Genomic DNA, 22,151 nt, shown 5'->3' with positions numbered 1-22,151 from the left:
AGGAAGGGATTTTGGGAGCAATTCCAGCAGTTCTGGCTCTGGCTGGAGACCATGAATGAGGTTTGACTTCAGTCACACCACACTTGGAATGAATTTGCTCCTTCTAACATGGTTGAATCCATGGAAAATTGGGCTAAGGAGGGATGAGCAGCTCAGGACAGAGCAAATCTGTTCTTACACAAATCCACACCAGCTCTCCAGTGAAGGCTGCAGGGGTGTAGCACATCCAGGAGAACTCCTGACCCTCTCACTCCACTGGGGATCAGTGGAGCAGGAGCTGAGACTCCTGAGCTTTGGGAAGGGTGGGAATTGGGAATCAGCTGCTGCTGCCCCCATCTGTGTGCTCTCAGGGAAAAACCAGCCCAGCAGGAAGACACACAGGGGCTGCCTGGAGAGAAAAGCTTATCTGGGCCTCACACCATAACACAGGCACTTCTAAAGAAGAGGAAATGAGATAAAGAAATCACTCAGGGCTGCTGCTGCCTCTGAAAAACTTCCTTGATAAGGGAGGCAAGGCTGGGGCTCACCTGCTCCAGGTGGCGTGGGCAGAAAGCTCAGCCCAGTTAAGACAAAGGCCTTTCCCAGTTTTGCTTCTCAGGACAGAAGTTCCCCTGCCCCTGCTCCCTCCCCAGTTAACAGAAATGCCTTTCCCAGTTTTGCTTCTCAGGACAGAAGTTCCCCTGCCCCTGTGATCTGCTCTTTCCCTGAACTGGGGGTATTTTTGAGGTCCTTCCTTGTGCATGGAGGAGCCTCCTCTCCTGACATTCCCCAGGGATTTGGTGCAAATTCCTGGGAGCTTGGAGGGGATGTTTGGACAGATCCTTTTTGCTGCACCATGGGGGAATCTTTCATTTTTCTAGCAGCACCACCATGAAAATTGGTTTCTGAGCATAAAACATCTCTGCTTCTCAGTGTGCTGGGAGGAGTTTCCCCATGGAAAGGGTGCTCAGGCCTTGGCAGGGGCTGCCCAGGGAGCTTTGCAGTGCCCATCCCTGCAGGTGTCCCCTGGGGGTGGCACTGAGTGCTCTGGGCTGGGGACAAGGTGGCCATGGGGCACAGCTGGCACTGCCTGGGCTGGGAGGGCTGTGCCTGCCCCAGGGATTTGGGGATCTGCAGATAAAAATGGGGGTACAAAATGCCCTCTGAGGTGGTTGGATTCTGTGGAGGAAAATCCAAAGATTCAATAATATTTTTGCTGAAGGATCAAAGGAGATCCACCAGGTCAGATCTTCAATACTTTAAATGCTGGGAGGATGAACCAAGCTCCAGGGATGTGGTGATTCAGGCTGGACACTGGGGGTGGAGCAGCCTGGGCCAGTGGAAGGCATCCCTGCCATGGCAGGGCTGGGACAAAATGATCTTTAAGGTCCTTCCAACCCAACCCATTCTGGGATTCTGTGTGCTCCTGGGATGTCTGTTTGTGCTTGGGATCCAGGGTCTCGCCTTCCTCCCTCGTCCTAGATCCCAGAGGGTTCTGCTCAGCCTGTGGGAGCTGATAACCCAAATAATCTCTCAGGGGATCCCAGAATCCCAGACTGGATTCGGTTGGCAGAGGCCTCCCTCGTCCTAGATCCCAGAGGGTTCTGCTCAGCCTGTGGGAGCTGATAACCCAAATAATCTCTCAGGGGATCCCAGAATCCCAGACTGGATTGGGTTGGCAGGGGCTCTAAATCCCACCCAGTGCCACCCCTGCCATGGCAGGGACACCTTCCCCTGTGCCAGGCTGCTCCAGCCCCAGTGTCCAGCCTGGCCTTGGGCACTGCCAGGGATCCAGGGGCAGCCCCAGCTGCTCTGGGCACCCTGTGCCAGTGGGGATGAGTTTGTGGCTCAGGGAGGAACCTTCCCAGGACCCTTGGGAACAATAAACTCCAGCTTTGGTCAGCACTAATCCAAATTTCCTGTGTCTGGTCATTAAAGCCGTGAGTGGTGATCGGTGGTGCCCCATCTGAATCATCCTCACCAAAATCAACTCTGCAGTCCCTGTGCCTCAGCTGAGGGCTCAGAGCTCCTGTGAAGGACAGGAATTCCATGGAATGGCATTCAGTGGCTCCGGGGGTTTGAAGCCTCTCCATCCAGCCCCTTCCAAAGCTGCAGCTGTCAGCACATCTTTCATTTAACACTGGGTTTTCGGGGTTTTTTTCCACTCTAAACTGCATTTCAGTGGCAGGCTGCAGAGTGCAGCCAGTTTTCCCAGCTGCAGGAAATCCCACAGCTCCCTGAGCTGCATCCCTGAGCTGTGGCCTCGCTGCTGCTGCCAAGGGAAGCTCTGGATCCTGGCACAGATGGTGCAAAGGGGGGAACCAGGTGCTCCAAACCCCTGTTTTTAGGGCTTTGGGGTGGTAATGAATTAATTAATTAATTGTATTAATGCTGGGATAGCAGCAGGTGGATTATGCCCCCCTCTTGGCCATCCTTTGTAGGGTGACTTGGAAAACCTCAATCCAAAATGATCTCTGCAGGGTTTGGGCTGGACTGGAGGTGCCATCCCCAGGGGCTGGCCAAGCCCTTGGGCAGCAGAGCTCTGTGATGGGGGGACAGGCTTGGGGTGGGGGATGGAGCTGCAGAAGGGCCTGGCCACCTCCTGTCCCCTGGGCTTGGCCAAGGGAGCAGAGCTGGGCCCAGCTTGTGGCACTGTGTGGCCACAAACCAAATTATTTCTGAATGAATTCTGAATTATTGAATGAATTCTGAATTATTTCTCCCTCCCTCTTGCTCAGGAGCCCAGAGAACTCTGCCAGGGAGGGTTTGTACAGCTCTGGTCCTTCCCCCTTGTTTTCAGGGGTTACCATGCCACAGAAAAAGACCTGGACAGAAACATGTTAGACCTCATCTATTCCTGTACAAGGGCCACAGCAGCAGCTTTTCAAGGAAAATGGGAATTCCATTGAAAGAATAAAGTGAATTTTAACTTTAAAGTTAAAGTTAAATACACTATAAAGTGTATTTAAACTTTAAAGTGTCTGCTCCCCATTCTTATTTCAGTGTTTCTTTCCTCAAAACAAAAAAAATGAGGCAAATTTAAAACCCAAAGGCTTCCAGGAATGCGGTTTCAAGAGATCTGCAAGCCCCTGTGCTGGGAAATGTCCTTTGTCACCTTCCAGAGAAAACTTCCTGAGGGATCCCATCACTCCACAGGTCGTCATTGACCTGGGGAAAATGAAATCTGTGGCTACTGACAGATCCAGGAGGGCAAAAAGGATTCCTACACCGAGTTGGAGCTTTTAAAAAATATATTAAATAATAATCTCCCAGTCACAGGCGCTCTCAAGTCCCCCCAAAGTCAAACAGAAGTGACAGATCTGCTCTGCTGGAGACACAACCTTGCCTGGGCTGGAGGTGACACTGGAGGGACTGGGAGGGGAGCGGGGCCCACAGACTCTGAGATCCCAGAGAATGAATCCTAAAATGGCATAAAAGGTTTGGAAAGGACCTTAAAGCTCATCCTGTTCCATGGCAGGGACACCTTCCACTGTGCCAGGCTGCTCCAGCCCCAGTGTCCAGCCTGGCCTTGGGCACTGCCAGGGATCCAGGGGCAGCCCCAGCTGCTCTGGGAATTCCATCCCAGCCCCTGCCCACCCTGCCAGGGAGGAAATTGTTCCTCATATCTGATCTAAACCTGTAATTTTTCAGTTGGAAGCCATTCCCTGTGTGCTGTCCCTGCATCCCCTGGAAATTGTCTCTCTCCAGGTTTCCTGGGGCTCCTTCAGGCCCTGCAAGGCCACCCTGAGCTCAGCCCAAAGCTTCTCCTGTGCAGCTGAACAATCCCAGCTGTGCCAGCCTTTCCTGCCAGCAGAGCTGCTCCATCCCTCTGCTCATCCTGGAGCCTCCTCTGGGCTCTCTGCAGCAGCTCCAGCTCCTCCCAGGGCTGGAATTCCCGAGCTGGCCCCAGCAGGGAGCTGGGATGTCACCAGGGCTCAGCAGAGCCCCCCTGTCCCCCTGTGTCCCGTGGGGTGGCAGGGTGACCCCACAGCTGGCTGGGGGACACCAGAGCCCTGCCCTGGGAGAAGGGGACAGGGAATGGCTGCAGTGCCCTCTTTGTGCCCGGCCTGCCCTGACAGCTCCCTGCCCTGGCACGGCCACCTCTGCCACCCCAGACCCTGTGCCACCCCAGACCCTTGCTCCTGTCCCACACCCCCTTCCCAGCATTCAGGGAAGAGGCAGGCTGGCCCGGGAAGTGCCAGGATCTGGTTTTGTCCCAGATTTCCCCCATGAGGAGGAAGCAGGGCCTGACTCTGCTGTCACTGACCCTCAAAACCCTCCTCCTCTTCCTCCTCTTCCTCCTCCTCCTCCTCCCTCATGGATCTCTCCTGGATCCAACACGCTGTGGCCACCCCAGAGGGAGCCTTTGCTGCCCTAACCCCATTTCTGAGCCTTCAGCATTGCTGATTTAACCCATTTATTTCATCAAATGCATTTATCCACAAGTGCACTTTCCCTAATCAGCCCCGGCCCGTCCTCCCACAGCTTTTCCTGGGGATGTTCCCGGGCTGGGTTAAACTCTGGGACACCCTTCAGTCATTTGGGAGATCACACACCCAGGCACGACATTCCTTCACATCCCAGGGTCTTGGTGGCCCTGCTTGGCCTCAAACTGGTGCCACTGGTCTGGGGAAGGGAATCTCCTCCCTGTGACTCCTCCTGAGCCTGGGCCACCCCTTCAGCTTCTCCCTCTTCCTGGTACCCCAGCTCCCGTGCCAGGCTTTAAAACTCACCCAGAAGGGGGAATTCCCTGGGGGCTGTGAAAAGAAGAGGATCAGATCCTGCTCCAGGCTTCCCAGGGGCAGGGGAGAACTGAACTGGGCTGCCCTGGAGAGGGGAAACTGGGCAGGCAGAAAAGAGATTTGGGCCAGCCTGGAAATGAATCCCACAGCCTGCTCCTTCTCTGAGAGGCAGCAGCAGCTCAGGCAAGGGAAGCAGGGGCTGCATCCTCACCCTGAGGAAAAATGGAATAAAGCTCTGGAAAAGTGAGCAGCTGAGATATTTTCATCCGTTTGTTGAATGCCTCCATCACCACCTCAATTCCTTTCCCCAGCTGCTGCCCAGGCAACAGCAGCTAGAAAAGAGTGTCATGCAAGGAGGGGCCATCCCATCCCATTATCCCATCCCATTGTCCCGTCCCATGCCATCCCATTATCCCATCCCATCCCATGCCATGCCATCCCATGCCATCCCATGCCATCCCATTGTCCCATCCCATCCCATCATCCCATAACATCCCAACCCATCCCAACCCATCCCAATCCCACTCCCAATCCCAATCCCAATCTCCATCCCATCCAACCCCATCCCATCAATCCCAGCCCATCCCATCAATCCCATCCCATCTCATCCCACCCTATCCCATCAATCCCATCCCACCCAATCCCAACCCAACCCATCGCATCCCATCCCAATCTGAATATTAAACCAATCCCATCCTATTTTATCCCATCCCATCCCATCCCATCCCAATCCCAATCCCAATCCCAATCCCAATCCCAATCCCATCCCACCCAATCCCTCCCAACCCATCCCATCCCAATCTGAATCTGAATCCCATCCCATTGTATCCCACCCCATCCCAATCCCTTTCCCAAACCCAATCTCCACCCAATCCATCCCATCCCATCCCATCCCATCCCATCCCTGTTTACTGCAGCTGATGAGAGTCTGGGGGCCACTGTCCCTGCCAGAGCCATGGAATGGGATGGATTGGGATGTGCCCTGGCCCAGGAATGCTGAGGGGATTTCACCCCACAGGAGGGATGGGAATGCTGAGGGGATGTTATCCCTTGGGAAGGATGGGAATGCTGAGGAGATGTCACCCCACACCAGCAGCATCCTCCAAAGGAGCTCAAATGCATCTTTCAAGGCTGATAAATTCATTTTGTAGCTTCCAGGTGGGCACTGCTGAGCCCCCTGTGGCTCAGGGATACCCACAGACGCTTCTCCCTCCCATGGGAAGCAGAGGGTGAGATTTGGGGTGGGATTTTGAGGTTTTGGTGCTGGCTGCAGGGAGTCTCCCTTCAGGGAGGTGTTAGAGGGGAGCCCTGCAATGACCTCCCCTTCCTGCTCCCGGCCCAAAATGTGCAATATCCCTGCAGGATGGAGCTCAAGGAGTGCCAGGGGGCCAGGGAATCACTGGGAATGTCCCAACCCCCGGAGCCTTCCTGGAGCAGAGCAGCCTGAGCTCGGAGCTCCCAGGGCTGCAGGACCCAGGGAGGGGCTGGGGCTGGCCCAGGAGGGATTTAGGTTGGATTTTAGGGAAAGGTTCTTCCCCAGAGGCTGCTGGCACTGCCCAGGCTGCCCAGGGAATGGGCACGGCCCCGAGGCTGCCGCTCCATCCCATCCCATCCCATCCCATCCCATCCCATCCCATTGCTCCATCCCATCCCATCCCATCCCATTGCTCCATCCCATCCCATCACTCCATCCCATTCCATCCCATCCCAATCCCAATTTCAATCCAATCCCATCCATCCAAATCCCTACCAACGCATCCCATCCCAATTTGAATCTGAATCCAATCCCACCCAATCCCACCCCATCCCAATCTCCATCCCATCCCCTCCCATTCCATCCCATCTCTCATCCCATAACATCCCAACCCATCCCAACCCATCCCAATCCCACTCCCAATCCCAATCCCAATCTCCATCCCATCCAACCCCATCCCATCAATCCCAGCCCATCCCATCAATCCCATCCCATCTCATCCCACCCTATCCCATCAATCCCATCCCACCCAATCCCAACCCAACCCATCGCATCCCATCCCAATCTGAATATTAAACCAATCCCATCCTATTTTATCCCATCCCATCCCATCCCAATCCCAATCCCATTCCATCTATCCCAATCTCTCCTATCCCATCCCATCCCATCAATCCCTCCCAACCCATCCCATCCCAATCTGAATCTGAATCCCATCCCATCCCACTGTATCCCACCCCATCCCAATCCCCATCCCAATCCAAATCCCCATCCAATCCATCCCATCCCATCCCATCCCATCCCATCCCATCCCATCCCATCCCATCCCATCCCATCCCATCCCATCCCTGTTTACTGCAGCTGATGAGAGTCTGGGGGCCACTGTCCCTGCCAGAGCCATGGAATGGGATGGATTGGGATGTGCCCTGGCCCAGGAATGCTGAGGGGATTTCACCCCACAGGAGGGATGGGAATGCTGAGGGGATGTTATCCCTTGGGAAGGATGGGAATGCTGAGGAGATGTCACCCCACACCAGCAGCATCCTCCAAAGGAGCTCAAATGCATCTTTCAAGGCTGATAAATTCATTTTGTAGCTTCCAGGTGGGCACTGCTGAGCCCCCTGTGGCTCAGGGATACCCACAGACGCTTCTCCCTCCCATGGGAAGCAGAGGGTGAGATTTGGGGTGGGATTTTGAGGTTTTGGTGCTGGCTGCAGGGAGTCTCCCTTCAGGGAGGTGTTAGAGGGGAGCCCTGCAATGACCTCCCCTTCCTGCTCCCGGCCCAAAATGTGCAATATCCCTGCAGGATGGAGCTCAAGGAGTGCCAGGGGGCCAGGGAATCACTGGGAATGTCCCAACCCCCGGAGCCTTCCTGGAGCAGAGCAGCCTGAGCTCGGAGCTCCCAGGGCTGCAGGACCCAGGGAGGGGCTGGGGCTGGCCCAGGAGGGATTTAGGTTGGATTTTAGAGAAAGGCTCTTCCCCAGAGGCTGCTGGCACTGCCCAGGCTGCCCAGGGAATGGGCACGGCCCCGAGGCTGCCGGAGCTCCAGGAGCCTTTGGCCAGCACTGCCAGGGATGCCCAGGCTGGGGTTGGTGGGACTCTGGGCAGGGCAGGGTGGCACTGGGGGATCCCTGGGGGTTTATTCCCACCCAGGAATTCCATGTTTCCCTCTCTCCTGTGCTGCTCTGGCTGCACAACTCCCATGCCAGGAGCTGCGGTGCCCCCTCAGCACCTCCCACCTGGGCACCTGCAGCGGGCACGGCTCTGCTGCCCTCCCTCCCTTCCTCCTTCCCTCCCTCCTCCTCCTCCTCCTCCCAGCCCGGCTTTTCCCCGCTCGCCTCTGCCAGGACGGGACAGTGACAGCCGGGCTGGTGGCCCTGCAGCAGCCGGAGCCAGCTCAGCCCCACGCCCATCCCCAGGGCTGGCATCTCCATCTCCACGAGGGGCTGGAGCCCCGCAGGTGTGTCCGGGCAGCCCGGGATGGGAGCGGGGCTGCTGGAAAAATGGGAATGTCCAGGAGCCCGGGAGCTCAGCAGAGCTGAACCGATGGAGGAGCAGAGCTGCCGGGGTTTGTTCGCCGTTCCAGCCGTGCCGGTGTTTGCTCCCCGGGGCTGGGAGCAGCCCCCAGGCTGCTGCAGCCCGGGATTCGCCGGGATGGGTGGCTTTTAGGGAGTGCTGGAGTTCCCACTTTGGAATAGCGGGATATCTGCATGATGTGTGCAAGGAAACTGAACTGCTGGCTTGTGATCAGAGAAAAGTGGGGTTTGGGGACAGTTCACCGGAGGTCTGGGGACAGTTCACCAGAGGTTTGGGGACAGTTCACTCAGTGCGGGTTTGGGGACAATTCAGTGGAATTTGTGGACAATTCAGTGGGGGTTTGGGGACAATTCAGTAGGGTTTGAGGACATCTCACTGGAGGTCTGGGGACAATTCACTCAGTGGGGATTTGGGGACAGTTCACTGGGGATTTGGGGACAATTCACTCAGTGGGTGTTTGGGGACAATTCAGTGGGATTTGAGGACAACTCAGTGGGGGTTTGGGGATAATTCACACTCAGTAGGGGTTTGGGGACAATTCAGTGGGGGTTTGGGGACAGTTCACTCAGTGGGGGTTTGGGAACAATTCAGTGGGGTTTGAGGACATCTCACTGGAGGTCTGGGGACAATTCACTCAGTGGGGATTTGGGGACAGTTCACTGGGGATTTGGGGACAATTCACTGGAGATCTGGAGACAATTCAGTGGGGTTTGGGGACAATTCACTGGAGATTTGGGGACAATTCACTGGAGATTTGGGGACAATTCAGTGGGGTTTGGGGACAATTCAGTGGGGGTTTGGGGACAATTCACTGGAGATTTGGGGACAATTCACTGGAGATTTGGGGACAATTCAGTGGGGTTTGGGGACAATTCACTGGAGATTTGGGGACAATTCAGTGTCCCCAGTGCACAGGTGCTGCTCTTTGCCCAGGAGCTGCGGTGCTGCTGCCCAGGTGAGCAGGGAAGGACGGGCCTGGGCAGGCAGGAGAGGCTGCAGAGCTGCCGTGCACAGCTGGGGGCTGCGGGAGGCGCTTGCAGAGCCCAGAGCTGCAGATCCCCCCCTGCAGCAGCTCTCCCTCCCGGCCCGGGCAGCAGCAGTGCCCTGGATGCTGCCGGGTTGCAAAATTCCCGGCAGCTGGGGTGAGGAAATGGGGCTCCCTTGTGCAATGGGAACGGTGTCAGAGCTACTCATCCCTGAAGGAATGGCAGGGAAACGAGCCAGGGAGGTCACTGGATCCTTCATGGCACTGCAGAAGCAGCAGGACGTTTGGAAGGCAGGAAATCTGGGAGGTGGGTGATGTGCTGTGCTGGTTTTTTGCTCTGAGAGTAGCAAAGGCTTTATTTCTGTGTCATCAAACCACAGGAAATGGTGATAGAGCTGTGTTTTCTAAAGGTGAGTGTTCCTCTAAAATGCCTGGGTTTCTGGGGCTGGCTGCTGATGCTTTGGCAGCGATAGGAGAGAGGGTTGGAGATGTTTGCTTGGTGGAAATGAAAATAGAGGTGCTCTGATTTGGGAGAGCTGAGAAAACGCTGTTAAAATCTGTCACTTCACATCCAGCTCGGTTTGTGTGATAAAAATCACATTGAAGCCTCAGCAGGGAAGAGAAATAGAGGCAGCCAAGAGTCAGTTTTTATGGAATCCTGGAATGGTTTGGGCTGGGACGGTAATGAGGAATTGTTCCCTGGCAGGGTGGGCAGGGGCTGGGATGGAATTCCCAGAGCAGCTGGGGCTGCCCCTGGATCCCTGGCAGTGCCCAAGGCCAGGCTGGACACTGGGGCTGGAGCAGCCTGGCACAGGGGAAGGTGTCCCTGCCATGGCAGGGGTGGCACTGGCTGGGATTTAAAGTCCTTCCCACCCAAACCATTCCAGGATTCCACAAGAATTCCCCACCCCGTGCTGAAATTCTCAGTGTTTCAGCCTCAGACCCGTGAGTGCTCAGATAAAGAATTCACAGTGAAAATCATCACAAGGACTCATTAATTAACAATTCATTCCCGTGTGTGACCCTCTCCATGCCTGCTGCGTTCCCTTGGCTGTGAATACTCCAGGGAAATGTTCTCCTCCTGAGGGACGTTGGGGACAAGAGCAGAGCCCTGGCTCTGTCCCTCTGTTTCAGCAGCTCCTTGTGCAGCTTTCATTCCACAGCAAGGCACAAACAAACCCAAGGAAGCCTCCAGGTACCTGCTGTTCCTGCAGGATCATTCCCAGCAGCTGCAGGCTGTGCCCAGCTCAGCTCCCTCCCACGCAGAGCTCCTGGAAAACATCCCTGAGCTGCCACCATCCCCTGCCAGAGGTGTCACTCCTGCCCCGGGCTCCTTCTCAGCCTGGATGGATTAGAAATGGTTCTGATGTACTTCCTCCTCAAAACCCCCCAACAACAATGGCTGAGTGTTCTGGAGAAGGATTTGCTGAGCTGCTGCCGTGGATTTAAAGTTGTGGGAAGCCCTGAGAGCCACCCCAGGGGGTGCCAAGGTCACCTTGAGTGACAATGCCCCATTCAGGTGGTCCAGGGACGTTGGTGTCTTCTTTTCCAGACTCTTTTAACTGAGGGGCTGTGGTGGGGCTGTCAGTCATGGATGAGGAAAGGCTGGCACAGCTGGGATTGTTCAGCTGCACAGGAGAAGCTTTGGGCTGAGCTCAGGGTGGCCTTGCAGGGCCTGAAGGAGCCCCAGGAAACCTGGAGAGAGACAATTTCCAGGGAATGGCTTCCAACTGAAAAATTACAGGTTTGGATCAGATATTAGGAACAATTTCCTCCCTGGCAGGGTGGGCAGGGTCTGGGATGGGATTCCCAGAGCAGCTGGGGCTGCCCCTGGATCCCTGGCAGTGCCCAAGGCCAGGCTGGACACTGGGGCTGGAGCAGCCTGGCACAGGGGAAGGTGTCCCTGCCATGGCAGGGGTGGCACTGGGTGGGCTTTGAGGTCCCTCTCAACCCCAAAATGATTTCATGATTTGATGTTGCCTGGCTGCTGAGGATTTGGGAATGCAGTGCTGACAGGGTTCCTCTCATTAAGTGATTTACAGATGGATTGGAAAGGGAAAAGGACCCTTCAGCCTCCTGTGTGAGACTGGCAGAGCAGAGGCTGTGCCTGCGAGGCTTTGGCCTTCCAGGAGCTTCTGGGTGTCCCCATCTCCTGCTCCTGGAGCTCTGGCAGCCTCGGGGCCGTGCCCATTCCCTGGGCAGCCTGGGCAGTGCCAGCAGCCTCTGGGGAAGAACCTTTCCCTAAAATCCAACTTAAATCCCTCCTGGCCCAGCTCCAGCCCCTCCCTGGGTGCTGCCCCTGTCCCAGAGCAGAGATCAGAGCTGTCCCTCTGGCTGGGACACTGCTCCTGCCTGGGGGGCTCAGGGAGGGAGTCCTGAACTCCAAACAGCAGCAGGGAGCTCGGGGTGAGATCTGTGCCAGCTCCACATCACACAGACCAGCTGTGCAGCACCAGGGGGTTTTGGAGCTGTTGCTGGGGGTGGACTCAGCCCTGGCTGGGTTACAGGTGAGAGATGAGAGGGGTTCTTCACATTGAACTGATGCCTTGTGCAGGCTGACCCCATCTCTGGGTCAGAAAAGAGCTTAATCAGACATTTACCTGATGCCACCCCCTGATTTTTATCCTTTTCCAGCCACAGGAAGGAAGAAGCGCCAAGGACAGAAAATCCAGATGTTGGTGCTGTCGAACACCACGGCCCTGAACCTGCTCCTCTCCAAACTGCTCCAGGAGTGCCCGGAACAGACCAACAGCTCAGCTCCTTCCCAGGAGAGCAGCGCCAGCGACAGCCTGGCCATCATCTACGTGCTGCTCATGCTGGGGCTCTTTGGGTTCTTCACCGTGGGGGTGATGGTGACCAACCTGCGGGCGCGGCGCCTCGAGGGGCCCCGCGACCCCTACAACACCTACATCGCCACCGACGCCTGGCACAAGAAGGACAGGGAGTACCTCCAGGCCAAGCTCATCGAGAGTTACAAGCTCTGCTGTGTCCTGGAGAACCAGCTGGCCGTGGAGCAGCCGGGCATGAAGATCCCTGAGGAGAAATCTTCCTAGGGAGAAGCGGGGGTGGGGGAGGATGGTGCGCGGCACGGGGACGGTGTGAGCAGTGCCTGCTGTGGGCCAGGGGAGCTGCTGGCTCTTCTGCAGAGCCACAGGGCCTGGCCAGGCTGGAGGAGCAGTGCTGGTGAAGCTGATGGATCTGGGAGATGCCAGTGCTGCCCCAGTGCCCGGCACCGGCATCGTGTGGGAATCGCCGTGAGGGAACGTCGGGATTCACGCGGAACGCGGCGGACTCATCAGCTTCACCTCCTGACCCAGGCCTCAGGCTGGGGGGGATTTTGGGGATAAATCTGCCCTGGCAGGGTGGGCAGGCCCTTTCCTGCTTGTTTTTCTCTCTTCAATTCTCCCTTGTTTACACATTTTAGTCCTGGAGCTTGTACCAGTTGTCCTTGGTCAAGCTGGAAAAGGATTGCTCTGTCTCCCTGCCCTGTGAAGAGAACTTGCTAACACCCAATATGAAGCTCAGAGCTACACACTAAAGCAGTACAGAATCTGAAAAATAGAAAAGCTGAAACTCAAGGCATCACACCCAGGCTCCCAGAGGTAAATCCCTCACTGAGGAGGGGAAGCAGGAAAGGGAGACAGAGGAAATCCCATCTTCATCTGTGAGATCCATCAAAGAAGTTTTTCCATTCAAGAGAGAGGGGGAAAAGTGGGGAATGAATTTGTAGGGAATTCTCCAAGCCTGACAGAAGGCTTACACAGTGTGCACCTGTGTGCAAACCTTGAGACAAGAAATGCTGACTTAGAAATGCCATGGGATAGGACAGACATTCTGGCTCTCTACAAAGGCAAATCTTAGCGTTGCTGGTGTGAAATTAGAGCCTAATTAGGACTCATTAGAACCAAATACAGGGCAGAGGTGTTAATTGCCAAGCATGGCTTAGACAATCGTATTCCAGAATGACCAAATTCTCCCAGGAAATAGAAGCTGAAAGATTTTATTTGAATTTTTGTCCAGCTTAGAATAATGATTTTATAAATAGTGCAGTGCTGTGCTAACCTGTTTCCTTCAGAATCATGCACCTCTTAGTGATAAAATATTAGGAAAAGATTCCCATTTTTTTGTCTGAAAAATATTTCCGTGGAAGAATGCAGACTTTGAAGGGAAACTTTAGTGACTGGGATGGGTGTGGCACTTGGGGACATGGTTAGTGCTGGGTTAGGGGCTGGACTCAAAGATCTTGGAGGGCTTTTCCAACATCAATTCTGATTCCTAGCAGGTCTCCCTGGGGGCCAGTCAATTTAATTTCCTTCCCATGGATGGGGTCTGATCCTGGCAACAAAATCCATGTGCAAAGACTGGGTGTGTGCCATGGATGTGGGGAACATTCCCAAATTTCAATCCCAATTAATTATTGCACGAGCCCCGAGTGCCAGCCCCTGGCTGGGAAGGGAATTTCCACTGTGGGAAGAGCAATTCCATCATTTCTGCTGTAGAATCACCCAGAGGTGCTGTCTGTGCTTAGCTCAGGTTCCGTGAGCAGCTCCCAGGCGTCCATCCAAGGATCCAACACAAAATCCAGGAAGGTTTTCCTGCCCTTCCCTCCTTTTCCCTCCTCCACCTGCCTGTGAAAGGAGAAATCCATCTCCCCTGGACATTGTGTTCCCTAAAAGAACAGCTTTGCCAGCTTGGAGCTGGTTTAGGGAGAAGGAAGCAACACTCTGGGCAGGAGTGGGGATTTTATTTCTGCCCTGCAGACACAAATCCCATTTTTAGCTGCTGGAGAGGGAAGAGACTGGGGGAGGCTGGGGAGAGGAGCAGAGCAGCTGCTTCCAAGGCAAGGTGAGGGCAGAGAGCTTGGAGAGGGAAGCAATCCCAGCAGAGCCCTTTTCCAGGCACTTCTTTAGCACTGCACTTCCATCTGAGCAATATTCCAGCCGTGTCTGCGTTCCCAGAGCACTCAGGACACTCAAAACACAGGGCTGGTTTTTTAAAATTATATTTATATAGTGCCTTCCATTAAGCTGAGGACAAGATCCATATTTTTGGTGTCTGGAGCAGCTTGGGAAATCTCCAGCAACTTAATTATCCCAGTCACTTTTTCCTCTGGGGGAATGAAAACCCAAGCCCAGCTCTGAAAAAATGTTGATTTCTCAGCTTGGGCGCTGCTCTTTTGGGATCTCACTGTTTAGGACTTGCCCTGGGAGAGGATTTGCAGAAACAGGCCCCTGGACTTGGCTTAAACTTGCACCAAAAATTGCTTTTAATGACATTAAACCCTTTAATTTAACAGTTAAAAGATTTAATGGCATTAAACCCTGGGAGTGAAGCTCATCCCCAGGGCTCCCTCCTCAGCTCTCTCTCCACCCCAGGTATTTTCAGGGATTTTGGGTCATTTTATTTTCATAGCTCCATCGGGGTTATTTGTGAGTAGGATGATGCTCAGCATTAATTGCACCCCATTTTTTTTTTTCCTATTAGCAGCTCTGCCTTTTTTTTTAAACTGAAATTTTAAAAAAGAGAGGAGCTTTGCTGTGCCACCCTCACCCCTGGGTGAGTGCCTGTGGTGGCTTCCCACTTTTCAGTCTTGGAGTTCTCTTCCACCCCCCTGTTTTTTTTTTCACTTATACAGAGCAATAAAATCTGAATTTCAAGCACTGCTCGTGGCCTCAGATGTTGTTTTTTCCTGCCAACCTGTTCCGCAGGCTCGGGGCAGGGGGCAGATCCTCCCCAGGGGCACCCACTCACCCGTCCCCTCTCTCCACCCGATTAACCAGGGCCGGGCCCTGCCGGGATCTCTCCCAGAGCTGCACAAATATCGAAATGTCAGCGCTGAATTCCTCACCTGGAGCTGACTGCCGGGCTTTGCAGCCCCCAGGGCCGGCTGGGCACGGCTCCCTGCCCAGGGCAGCCAGGGCTCGGGGGCACCTGCAGCTCCAGGGAATGACGGCGGGCCTGGAAAAAGCCATGGGAGTGTGGGGGTGAGTCCAGAGGGAGCCATGGAGGTGTTCTGAGGGCTCTGGGAGAGCTGGGGGTGCTCACATGGAGAGGAGAGGATCCAGGGAGAGCTCAGAGCCCCTGAGGGAGACCTCAGCCCTGAGGGGGCTCCAGGAGAGCTGCAGAGGGACTGGGGACAAGGGATGGAGGGACAGCACAGGGAATGGCTTCAGAGTAGGATTTGATGGGATCTTGGGAACGAGGAATTGCTCCCTGGCAGGGTGGGCAGGGGCTGGGATGGAATTCCCAGAGCAGCTGGGGCTGCCCCTGGATCCCTGGGCCATCCCAGTCTCCAACCCAATCCTTCTGTCAGTTTAAATGTGTCCCTGCCTGCCCACATTAAATCCACCCTCAGAGAGCCGTGAGCGTGGCCCAGGCTCGGCCAAGGTGCCAATTCCAGCTGGAAGGAAAGGTGAGGGCAGCACTGAGGGAAACCCATCCCAGGAATGAATCCAGGAGTTCATCTGCAGGCAGGGAAGAGAATCTGTGCTGCTCCGAGGCAGCTCTGACCTGCTGAGGGCTCAGCCTTTCCCCTCCCCATCCTGGAGAACTCCAAGCTCTTATTTCCCTCCTCATGGAGAACTTGCACCTGCAGCAGGTGGGGTTTTATTTTACCAGCAGAAAATATTATTATTTATTTTACTTCAGCGCTGCAGGGATGGGAGATGAAACCCCTGGGATTGAAGAGTCCAGCTGGAAAATCCTTCCCAGCCAAAGGCTCTGTGAGGCTGGAATGAGTTGCCCTGTGCCATTTGGAATTATCAGGACTATCTTGATTTGCAGCTGGCTGGGTCAGACCTGCTAAACCTGGAAACTTGTTCAGAGACAAGCAGGAGGAAACTGATAAAAATAGAAGATAGGAGCAATCAGAAGCCGGCAGAACATTCTTTACAGCTGATAACTGCTCTTATCTCGTGTAATATTTCTCTGGCATCCTGTTTCAGTTTTACACGTTGTTATCACTGCCCCAAACTCGGTCCCCGGTGTCCTGATCCAGCTGGAGCCCTCAGCTGGGCATGTGGAAGCTCCAGGAAGCTTTTCTCAAGGAATGGCTGCAGGGAGCAGCACAAACCCGGCTCGAGAGCTGCGGGAGCCAGCGGGAATGCGGCAGGAGCCATCCGGAGGGACCTGCACCAGCAGCTCCAGAAGGGCCCCTGGGAATCTGCTGAGCTCCAACAAGGCCAGGGGCTGCACTTGGGACAATCCCGGGATCGGCCCCTTCAGAGTAGGATTTGATGGGATCTTGGGAACGAGGAATTGCTCCCTGGCAGGGTGGGCAGGGGCTGGGATGGAATTCCCAGAGCAGCTGGGGCTGCCCCTGGATCCCTGGGCCATCCCAGTCTCCAACCCAATCCTTCTGTCAGTTTAAATGTGTCCCTGCCTGCCCACATTAAATCCACCCTCAGAGAGCCGTGAGCGTGGCCCAGGCTCGGCCAAGGTGCCAATTCCAGCTGGAAGGAAAGGTGAGGGCAGCACTGAGGGAAACCCATCCCAGGAATGAATCCAGGAGTTCATCTGCAGGCAGGGAAGAGAATCTGTGCTGCTCCGAGGCAGCTCTGACCTGCTGAGGGCTCAGCCTTTCCCTTCTCCATCCTGGAGAACTCCAAGCTCTTATTTCCCTCCTCATGGAGAACTTGCACCTGCAGCAGGTGGGGTTTTATTTTACCAGCAGAAAATATTATTATTTATTTTACTTCAGCGCTGCAGGGATGGGAGATGAAACCCCTGGGATTGAAGAGTCCAGCTGGAAAATCCTTCCCAGCCAAAGGCTCTGTGAGGCTGGAATGAGTTGCCCTGTGCCATTTGGAATTATCAGGACTATCTTGATTTGCAGCTGGCTGGGTCAGACCTGCTAAACCTGGAAACTTGTTCAGAGACAAGCAGGAGGAAACTGATAAAAATAGAAGATAGGAGCAATCAGAAGCCGGCAGAACATTCTTTACAGCTGATAACTGCTCTTATCTCGTGTAATATTTCTCTGGCATCCTGTTTCAGTTTTACACGTTGTTATCACTGCCCCAAACTCGGTCCCCGGTGTCCTGATCCAGCTGGAGCCCTCAGCTGGGCATGTGGAAGCTCCAGGGAGCTTTTCTCAAGGAATGGCTGCAGGGAGCAGCACAAACCCGGCTCGAGAGCTGCGGGAGCCAGCGGGAATGCGGCAGGAGCCATCCGGAGGGACCTGCACCAGCAGCTCCAGAAGGGCCCCTGGGAATCTGCTGAGCTCCAACAAGGCCAGGGGCTGCACTTGGGACAATCCCGGGATCGGCCCAGGCTGGGATGAGCAGATGGAGCAGCCCTGGGAGAGCTGGAGCTGCCCCAGGGGGATCAGGGATTGATCCCAAGCTGTTCTCCAGGGATTGCTCCTTTGGCACAGCCCCAGCAGCTCTGTCTCTTCTGTCTCCCACTATTTCCATGCTCATGCTCCTCCAGGTTTCCCTGCAAGCTCCAGCCCTGGCCTGCAGCCCCAGGAGCTGCCCTCTCCTCAGCAGGAGATCTCCTATCAGGATCTCTCCCATTGTTCCCAACAATGGATCCTGAGTTCCATTTCCTTTTTCCTCCTGACCTGCAGCTCCAGTGGCAGCAGGGATTTCTCAGGGCAGCATGGCTCCAGCAGCTGCTGTGCACCTGAACCTCCAGCCTCTGCTCTGCGTCCAGGCACTTCCAGCACTTTTTGTCCTGGCAGGGTTTCCTCAAGGCTTTATTTTCTGTTCCCACCCAACGGTGCCAAAGGGAGCTGGGAAAAAGTTGCAAACAAGAATGTCACACCGACTCTGCAGGCAGATCCTGCCCATTTCACCTCTGGAACTCCCCCCAGCAGCCCCATTCCCAGGGACTCGGGGCTGGGTCAGATCCTGAGCGATAAACCATCAAACCCTGCCCATAATTTTATTTTTTTTTCCAAAATATCACCCTGGATCCCAGCCCTGTGCATTTAGAAATGCTCCATGGGTGGGGTGGGATGAGATGGCCTTTAAGGTCCCCTCCAGCTCACACATTCTGGGATTCTGTGGCGATTTTGGGAGCTCCAGGTGGGTTTGGAGGAGCTCGTCCCAGCAGAAGGCACGCCCTGAAGGGCCACCACAGCTGGGGTGACAGGGCAGAGCTTTTCCCACCCTGTGCCCTCCTCTTGCCCTTCCTCTGATCCCTGATGGCTCCTAGCAGTGGAAAACAAGGGCTACAAAGCTCTTTGACAATTCCATGGATATTTTCAGCTTTTGTCAGCTCTTTAATGTTCAGTTTTTCTGCTCAGCTCTCGTCCTCCTGTGGGGACAGCACCTCTCCTCCTCTGCTGTCCCCAGCAGCCACCTCCTGTCCCCTGGTGTCCCCAGCAGCCACCACTGCTGGCTCAGCTGTCCCAACGTGATGTTGTCTTGGCCAAGGGCTCCTTAATGTGCAGCCTGTGGTGGAAACAGGATGTGAAGCACAGGATGGGAGTGGCAGCTGCCTCCATTCTGGCCGGGAGGTGACAGCGCTGGAGCCCAGCCCAAAACGTGAACACCAGGCCGCAGAAATGGAATTTTCATTATGGGATTTTCATCATGGAATTTTTTTTTCCCTGGTTGCTCCCCAGGCACAATTCAAGGGTGATAATCAGAGTTTTGCTGCAGGGCTGAGTCAGGAGTGGCAGGAGCTGGATGTGGCTCTGAGCCAGGCCCTGTTGTGGATCCTGCACGTGACAGGGAGCAGGGATGGAGCTGGGATGAGACTGGGATGTGTGCTGCAGGAATAGGAAAACCAGCACGGACATCACTCAGGGACCCTCTGGGATTTACCCAGGGTGGGGCTGGCACCCAAAATCTCTGATCTCCTTCCATTTCTGGATTTCCCTCAAAAAAATGGAGATCTCTTCACCACCAGCCCAGCTGTTTTTCTATCCAAATCCTGACCTGGAGAAAGGGATTGTGACAAAATAAAAGGCATTTTGAATAGCAGCAAGAAGCTGAGAAGCAGCCTGGTTCATGCCAGAGCTCCAGGATCGTTTGGATACCACTCCCAGGGGTGCCCAGGATGGGATTGTTGGGGGATCTGGGCAGGGCCAGGGCTTGGATTCAATCCCTGGGATCCCTTCCAGCCCAGGATATTCCATTATTTGATCCTGATCCCAACTCCAGAGGTGCTGCACAGCTCAGTGCACAACACAGACAATAGAAACAGAGTCTTTACTTAATAAAAAATCATTTAATCCAACCTCTGCACTTTCAACAGCCTCTCCTGGATTTTTCCATGTGCGTTTTGCTCCTCATTTCCACTCCCAGGAGTCACTGAAATGGAGAAATCACCAGGAGCTCTGAAGAATCCTTCTTTTCTCCACTCTGGGAAGGTTTCCTCTGCCCTCCTGAATTTCCTTCAGTGGGAACCAACACAGGCAGAGCATTCCCTGCTCCAGCTTCTCCTCTTGATTTATCCACTGGCATTTTTTAGAGATTTACAGAGAATTAAATTGCCTGTGAGGTTTTCAAAAGGGAGAAAAGTCTCAACCTGCTGTGTTTATCAGATGGGTTTGTGGGTTTATTCCATACATTTAATAGGTTTCTTCCATTAAATTCCCCATTCCAGGAGGAGGAGGAGGCTTCACCTCCTGCAGGGACCATACCAGTGTGTCCCAGTTGCTCACCAGTTGCATCTGGGGAAACCCAATAAATCCCAGGGCAGGTGGCTCAGATGAACCCATTTCACCTGGAAATCTTCAGGAGAGGGGCAAGAGGAACCCAGGAATTCCAGAGTCAGGGACAACAGGGGACAGCCCACCCCAGGCCTGGCCCAGTGGCACCCAGATCTCTTCCCAGACCCCAAATATCCCTGCTCTGCTGGCACCTCCTGATCCTATTTTTGGGCCAGTCTGGGCAGGTCCCATCCAGCTTTTGTGCTTTGGAGGAGGAGGAAGAGGAGAAATGCTGGTGAGGGGTCATCCCTCATCATCCCTGCCTAGGGAATGGCTCATTCCTGCAGCAAACACCTCCCAAAATATCACCCTGGATGTGTCCAAGGCCAGCTTGGTTCCCAGTCCCTGTGGATTTAGAAATTCCCAGCTGCCCATGGGGTCACAGCAGCATCAAAACATGGAATTTGTGGCAAAGGGAGAGTCTGAGAATGGCAGGAAAGGAGCAAAATCTGTGGAGGTCTGTCCTGAGGAGTCCTGTTCCAGTGGAGTGGAGTGGTGAGAAAGCTGAATGCATTCAGAGCAAATCATGCTGGAAAAAATGCTGGAAAATAAAAAGAAAGAAAGAGAGAAATAAAGAGAAAAAGAGAGAGAAAGAGAGAAAGAGAGAGAGAAAGAGAGAGAAAGAAAGAAAGAAAGAAAGAGCAAAACTTTTATAATCAGAATTCCTTACTGTACAATGTCCAATAACATCTCTTTTCCCCTCTGGCTCACACAAACTCTTTTCTTTCACGGGATGTGCTCCTGTGCAAAAAGTTTTCCATAGCTCTCCTCTTGCTGAGGAGGAATATTGGGAATATCCAGGGCTCCTGTAGGAAAAAGCAGCACCAAGCTGTTCCCTGGAGCAGGAGCAGGCTGAGGGAGTGTTTTGTACAAATCCTGGAGGATTCAGAGGAGCTTTCCTCACACCCACACTGAGTGTGGGGAGACACAAACAGCTCACAGAGCCAGGCCTGGGAACCAGGAACCTGGGAATGGGATCCATGAGTGGCTCTGACCTGCACTGGGACCATCCACGGAATCCTGGAATGCTTTGGGCTGGAAGGGACATTAAAGATCAATTATTTCCAACCCTCTGCCATGGGTAGGGCCATTCCAGGATGCTCCAAACCCTGGCCAAGCTGGCATCTCCTGGGAAGCCAAGATGGCTCAGCCACCACTGAGACCAGGAGAAGGACAGGACACATCCTCCCCCTGCCCAAGCAGGGTCCTGGGAAGGGATTTTCCATGCAAAATATCTCTGGGCTCTAAAAAAATCTCCTCCAGCTCTTGCATAACTCTCTACAGCCTCAAAACATCCCCCTGGATGTGTCCAAGGCCAGCTTGGAGCAACCTGGGATAGGGAAAGGGGTCTCTGCCCATGGGAATGGGATGATCCTCAAGGCTTCTTCCTCCAGGATGCTTTGGAGGAGGAGAAAGTGAAATATACTGGTGAGGGGTCATCCCTCATCATCCCTGCCTAGGGAATGGCTCATTCCTGCAGCAAACACCTCCCAAAATATCACCCTGGAATTGTCCAAGGCCAGCTTGGATGGGGCTTGGAGCAACCTGAGATAGGGAAAGGTGTCCCTGCCCATGGGAATGTCCCTGCCCGTGGGGAATGGGATGATCTGTCACGCTGATTTTTTAAGATTTTCTAAGCCTTCTGATGTTTGCATTCTTGTAACTATTTTCTCACATACTTTCTGTAAATAACTTATTGTTTTTCATTCTTTTATAGAAGAAGAAAGATTTGATAGACTGTTGGTTTGTCCAGTGTCATTGGAGAGGTGGCACTTGCACCTTCCAATCCACTGTCACTTTTGGAAATCTGTAAATCTTGAAGTCAAAAAACAAACTACCCTTTTTTACCTCAGCAACAACAGCGTGTTCACGTCGTGTTTTTTCGTGTCTGATAATGACAATGATCCTCAAGACTTCTGCCTCTAGGATGCTTTGGAGGAGGAGGAAGAGGAGGAATGTTGTAAAGGGGTCATCCCTCATCATCCCAGCCTGGGGAATGGCTCATTCCTGCAGCAAATGCCTCCCAAAATATCCCCCTGGAAGTGTCCAAGACCAGTTTGGAGCAACCTGGGGTAGGGAAAGGTGTCCCTGCCTATGGGAATGGGATGATCCTCAAGGCTTCTGCCTTCAAGACACTTTGGAGGAGGAGGAGGAGGAGGAGGAGGAGCATTCTTTTATAGAAGAAGAAAGATTTGATAGACTGTTGGTTTGTCCAGTGTCATTGGAGAGGTGGCACTTGCACCTTCCAATCCACTGTCACTTTTGGAAATCTGT

General features: G+C 54.1%; 2 protein-coding genes across 2 annotated transcripts; both read left to right on the top strand.

The window, feature by feature from the left end:
- Window positions 1-5,162: 5,162 nt before the first annotated feature.
- Window positions 5,163-6,708, top strand: LOC121358016 (protodermal factor 1-like; the record flags this gene model as incomplete). Its single annotated transcript, XM_041475854.1, is given in 3 exon segments — window positions 5,163-5,314; window positions 5,316-5,379; window positions 6,643-6,708. Coding segments are annotated over 3 exon segments (282 nt in total), but the record flags the coding sequence as incomplete, so codon positions are not given.
- Window positions 6,709-11,859: 5,151 nt separating this feature from the next.
- On the top strand, window positions 11,860-12,576 carry KCNE1 (potassium voltage-gated channel subfamily E regulatory subunit 1). Its single transcript, XM_041475853.1, has one exon. The coding sequence runs from the start codon at window positions 11,887-11,889 to the stop codon at window positions 12,265-12,267; it is 381 nt and encodes a 126-aa protein (XP_041331787.1). The 5' UTR covers window positions 11,860-11,886; the 3' UTR covers window positions 12,268-12,576.
- Window positions 12,577-22,151: the final 9,575 nt, after the last annotated feature.

The sequence above is a fragment of the Pyrgilauda ruficollis genome, unplaced genomic scaffold (assembly GCF_017590135.1).
Source record: "Pyrgilauda ruficollis isolate IOZ18807 unplaced genomic scaffold, ASM1759013v1 scaffold368, whole genome shotgun sequence".
Classification (NCBI taxonomy): domain Eukaryota; kingdom Metazoa; phylum Chordata; class Aves; order Passeriformes; family Passeridae; genus Pyrgilauda; species Pyrgilauda ruficollis.
The sequence above is the reverse complement of the archived record's forward strand: the minus strand, read 5'-3'. Positions and strand labels throughout refer to the sequence as shown.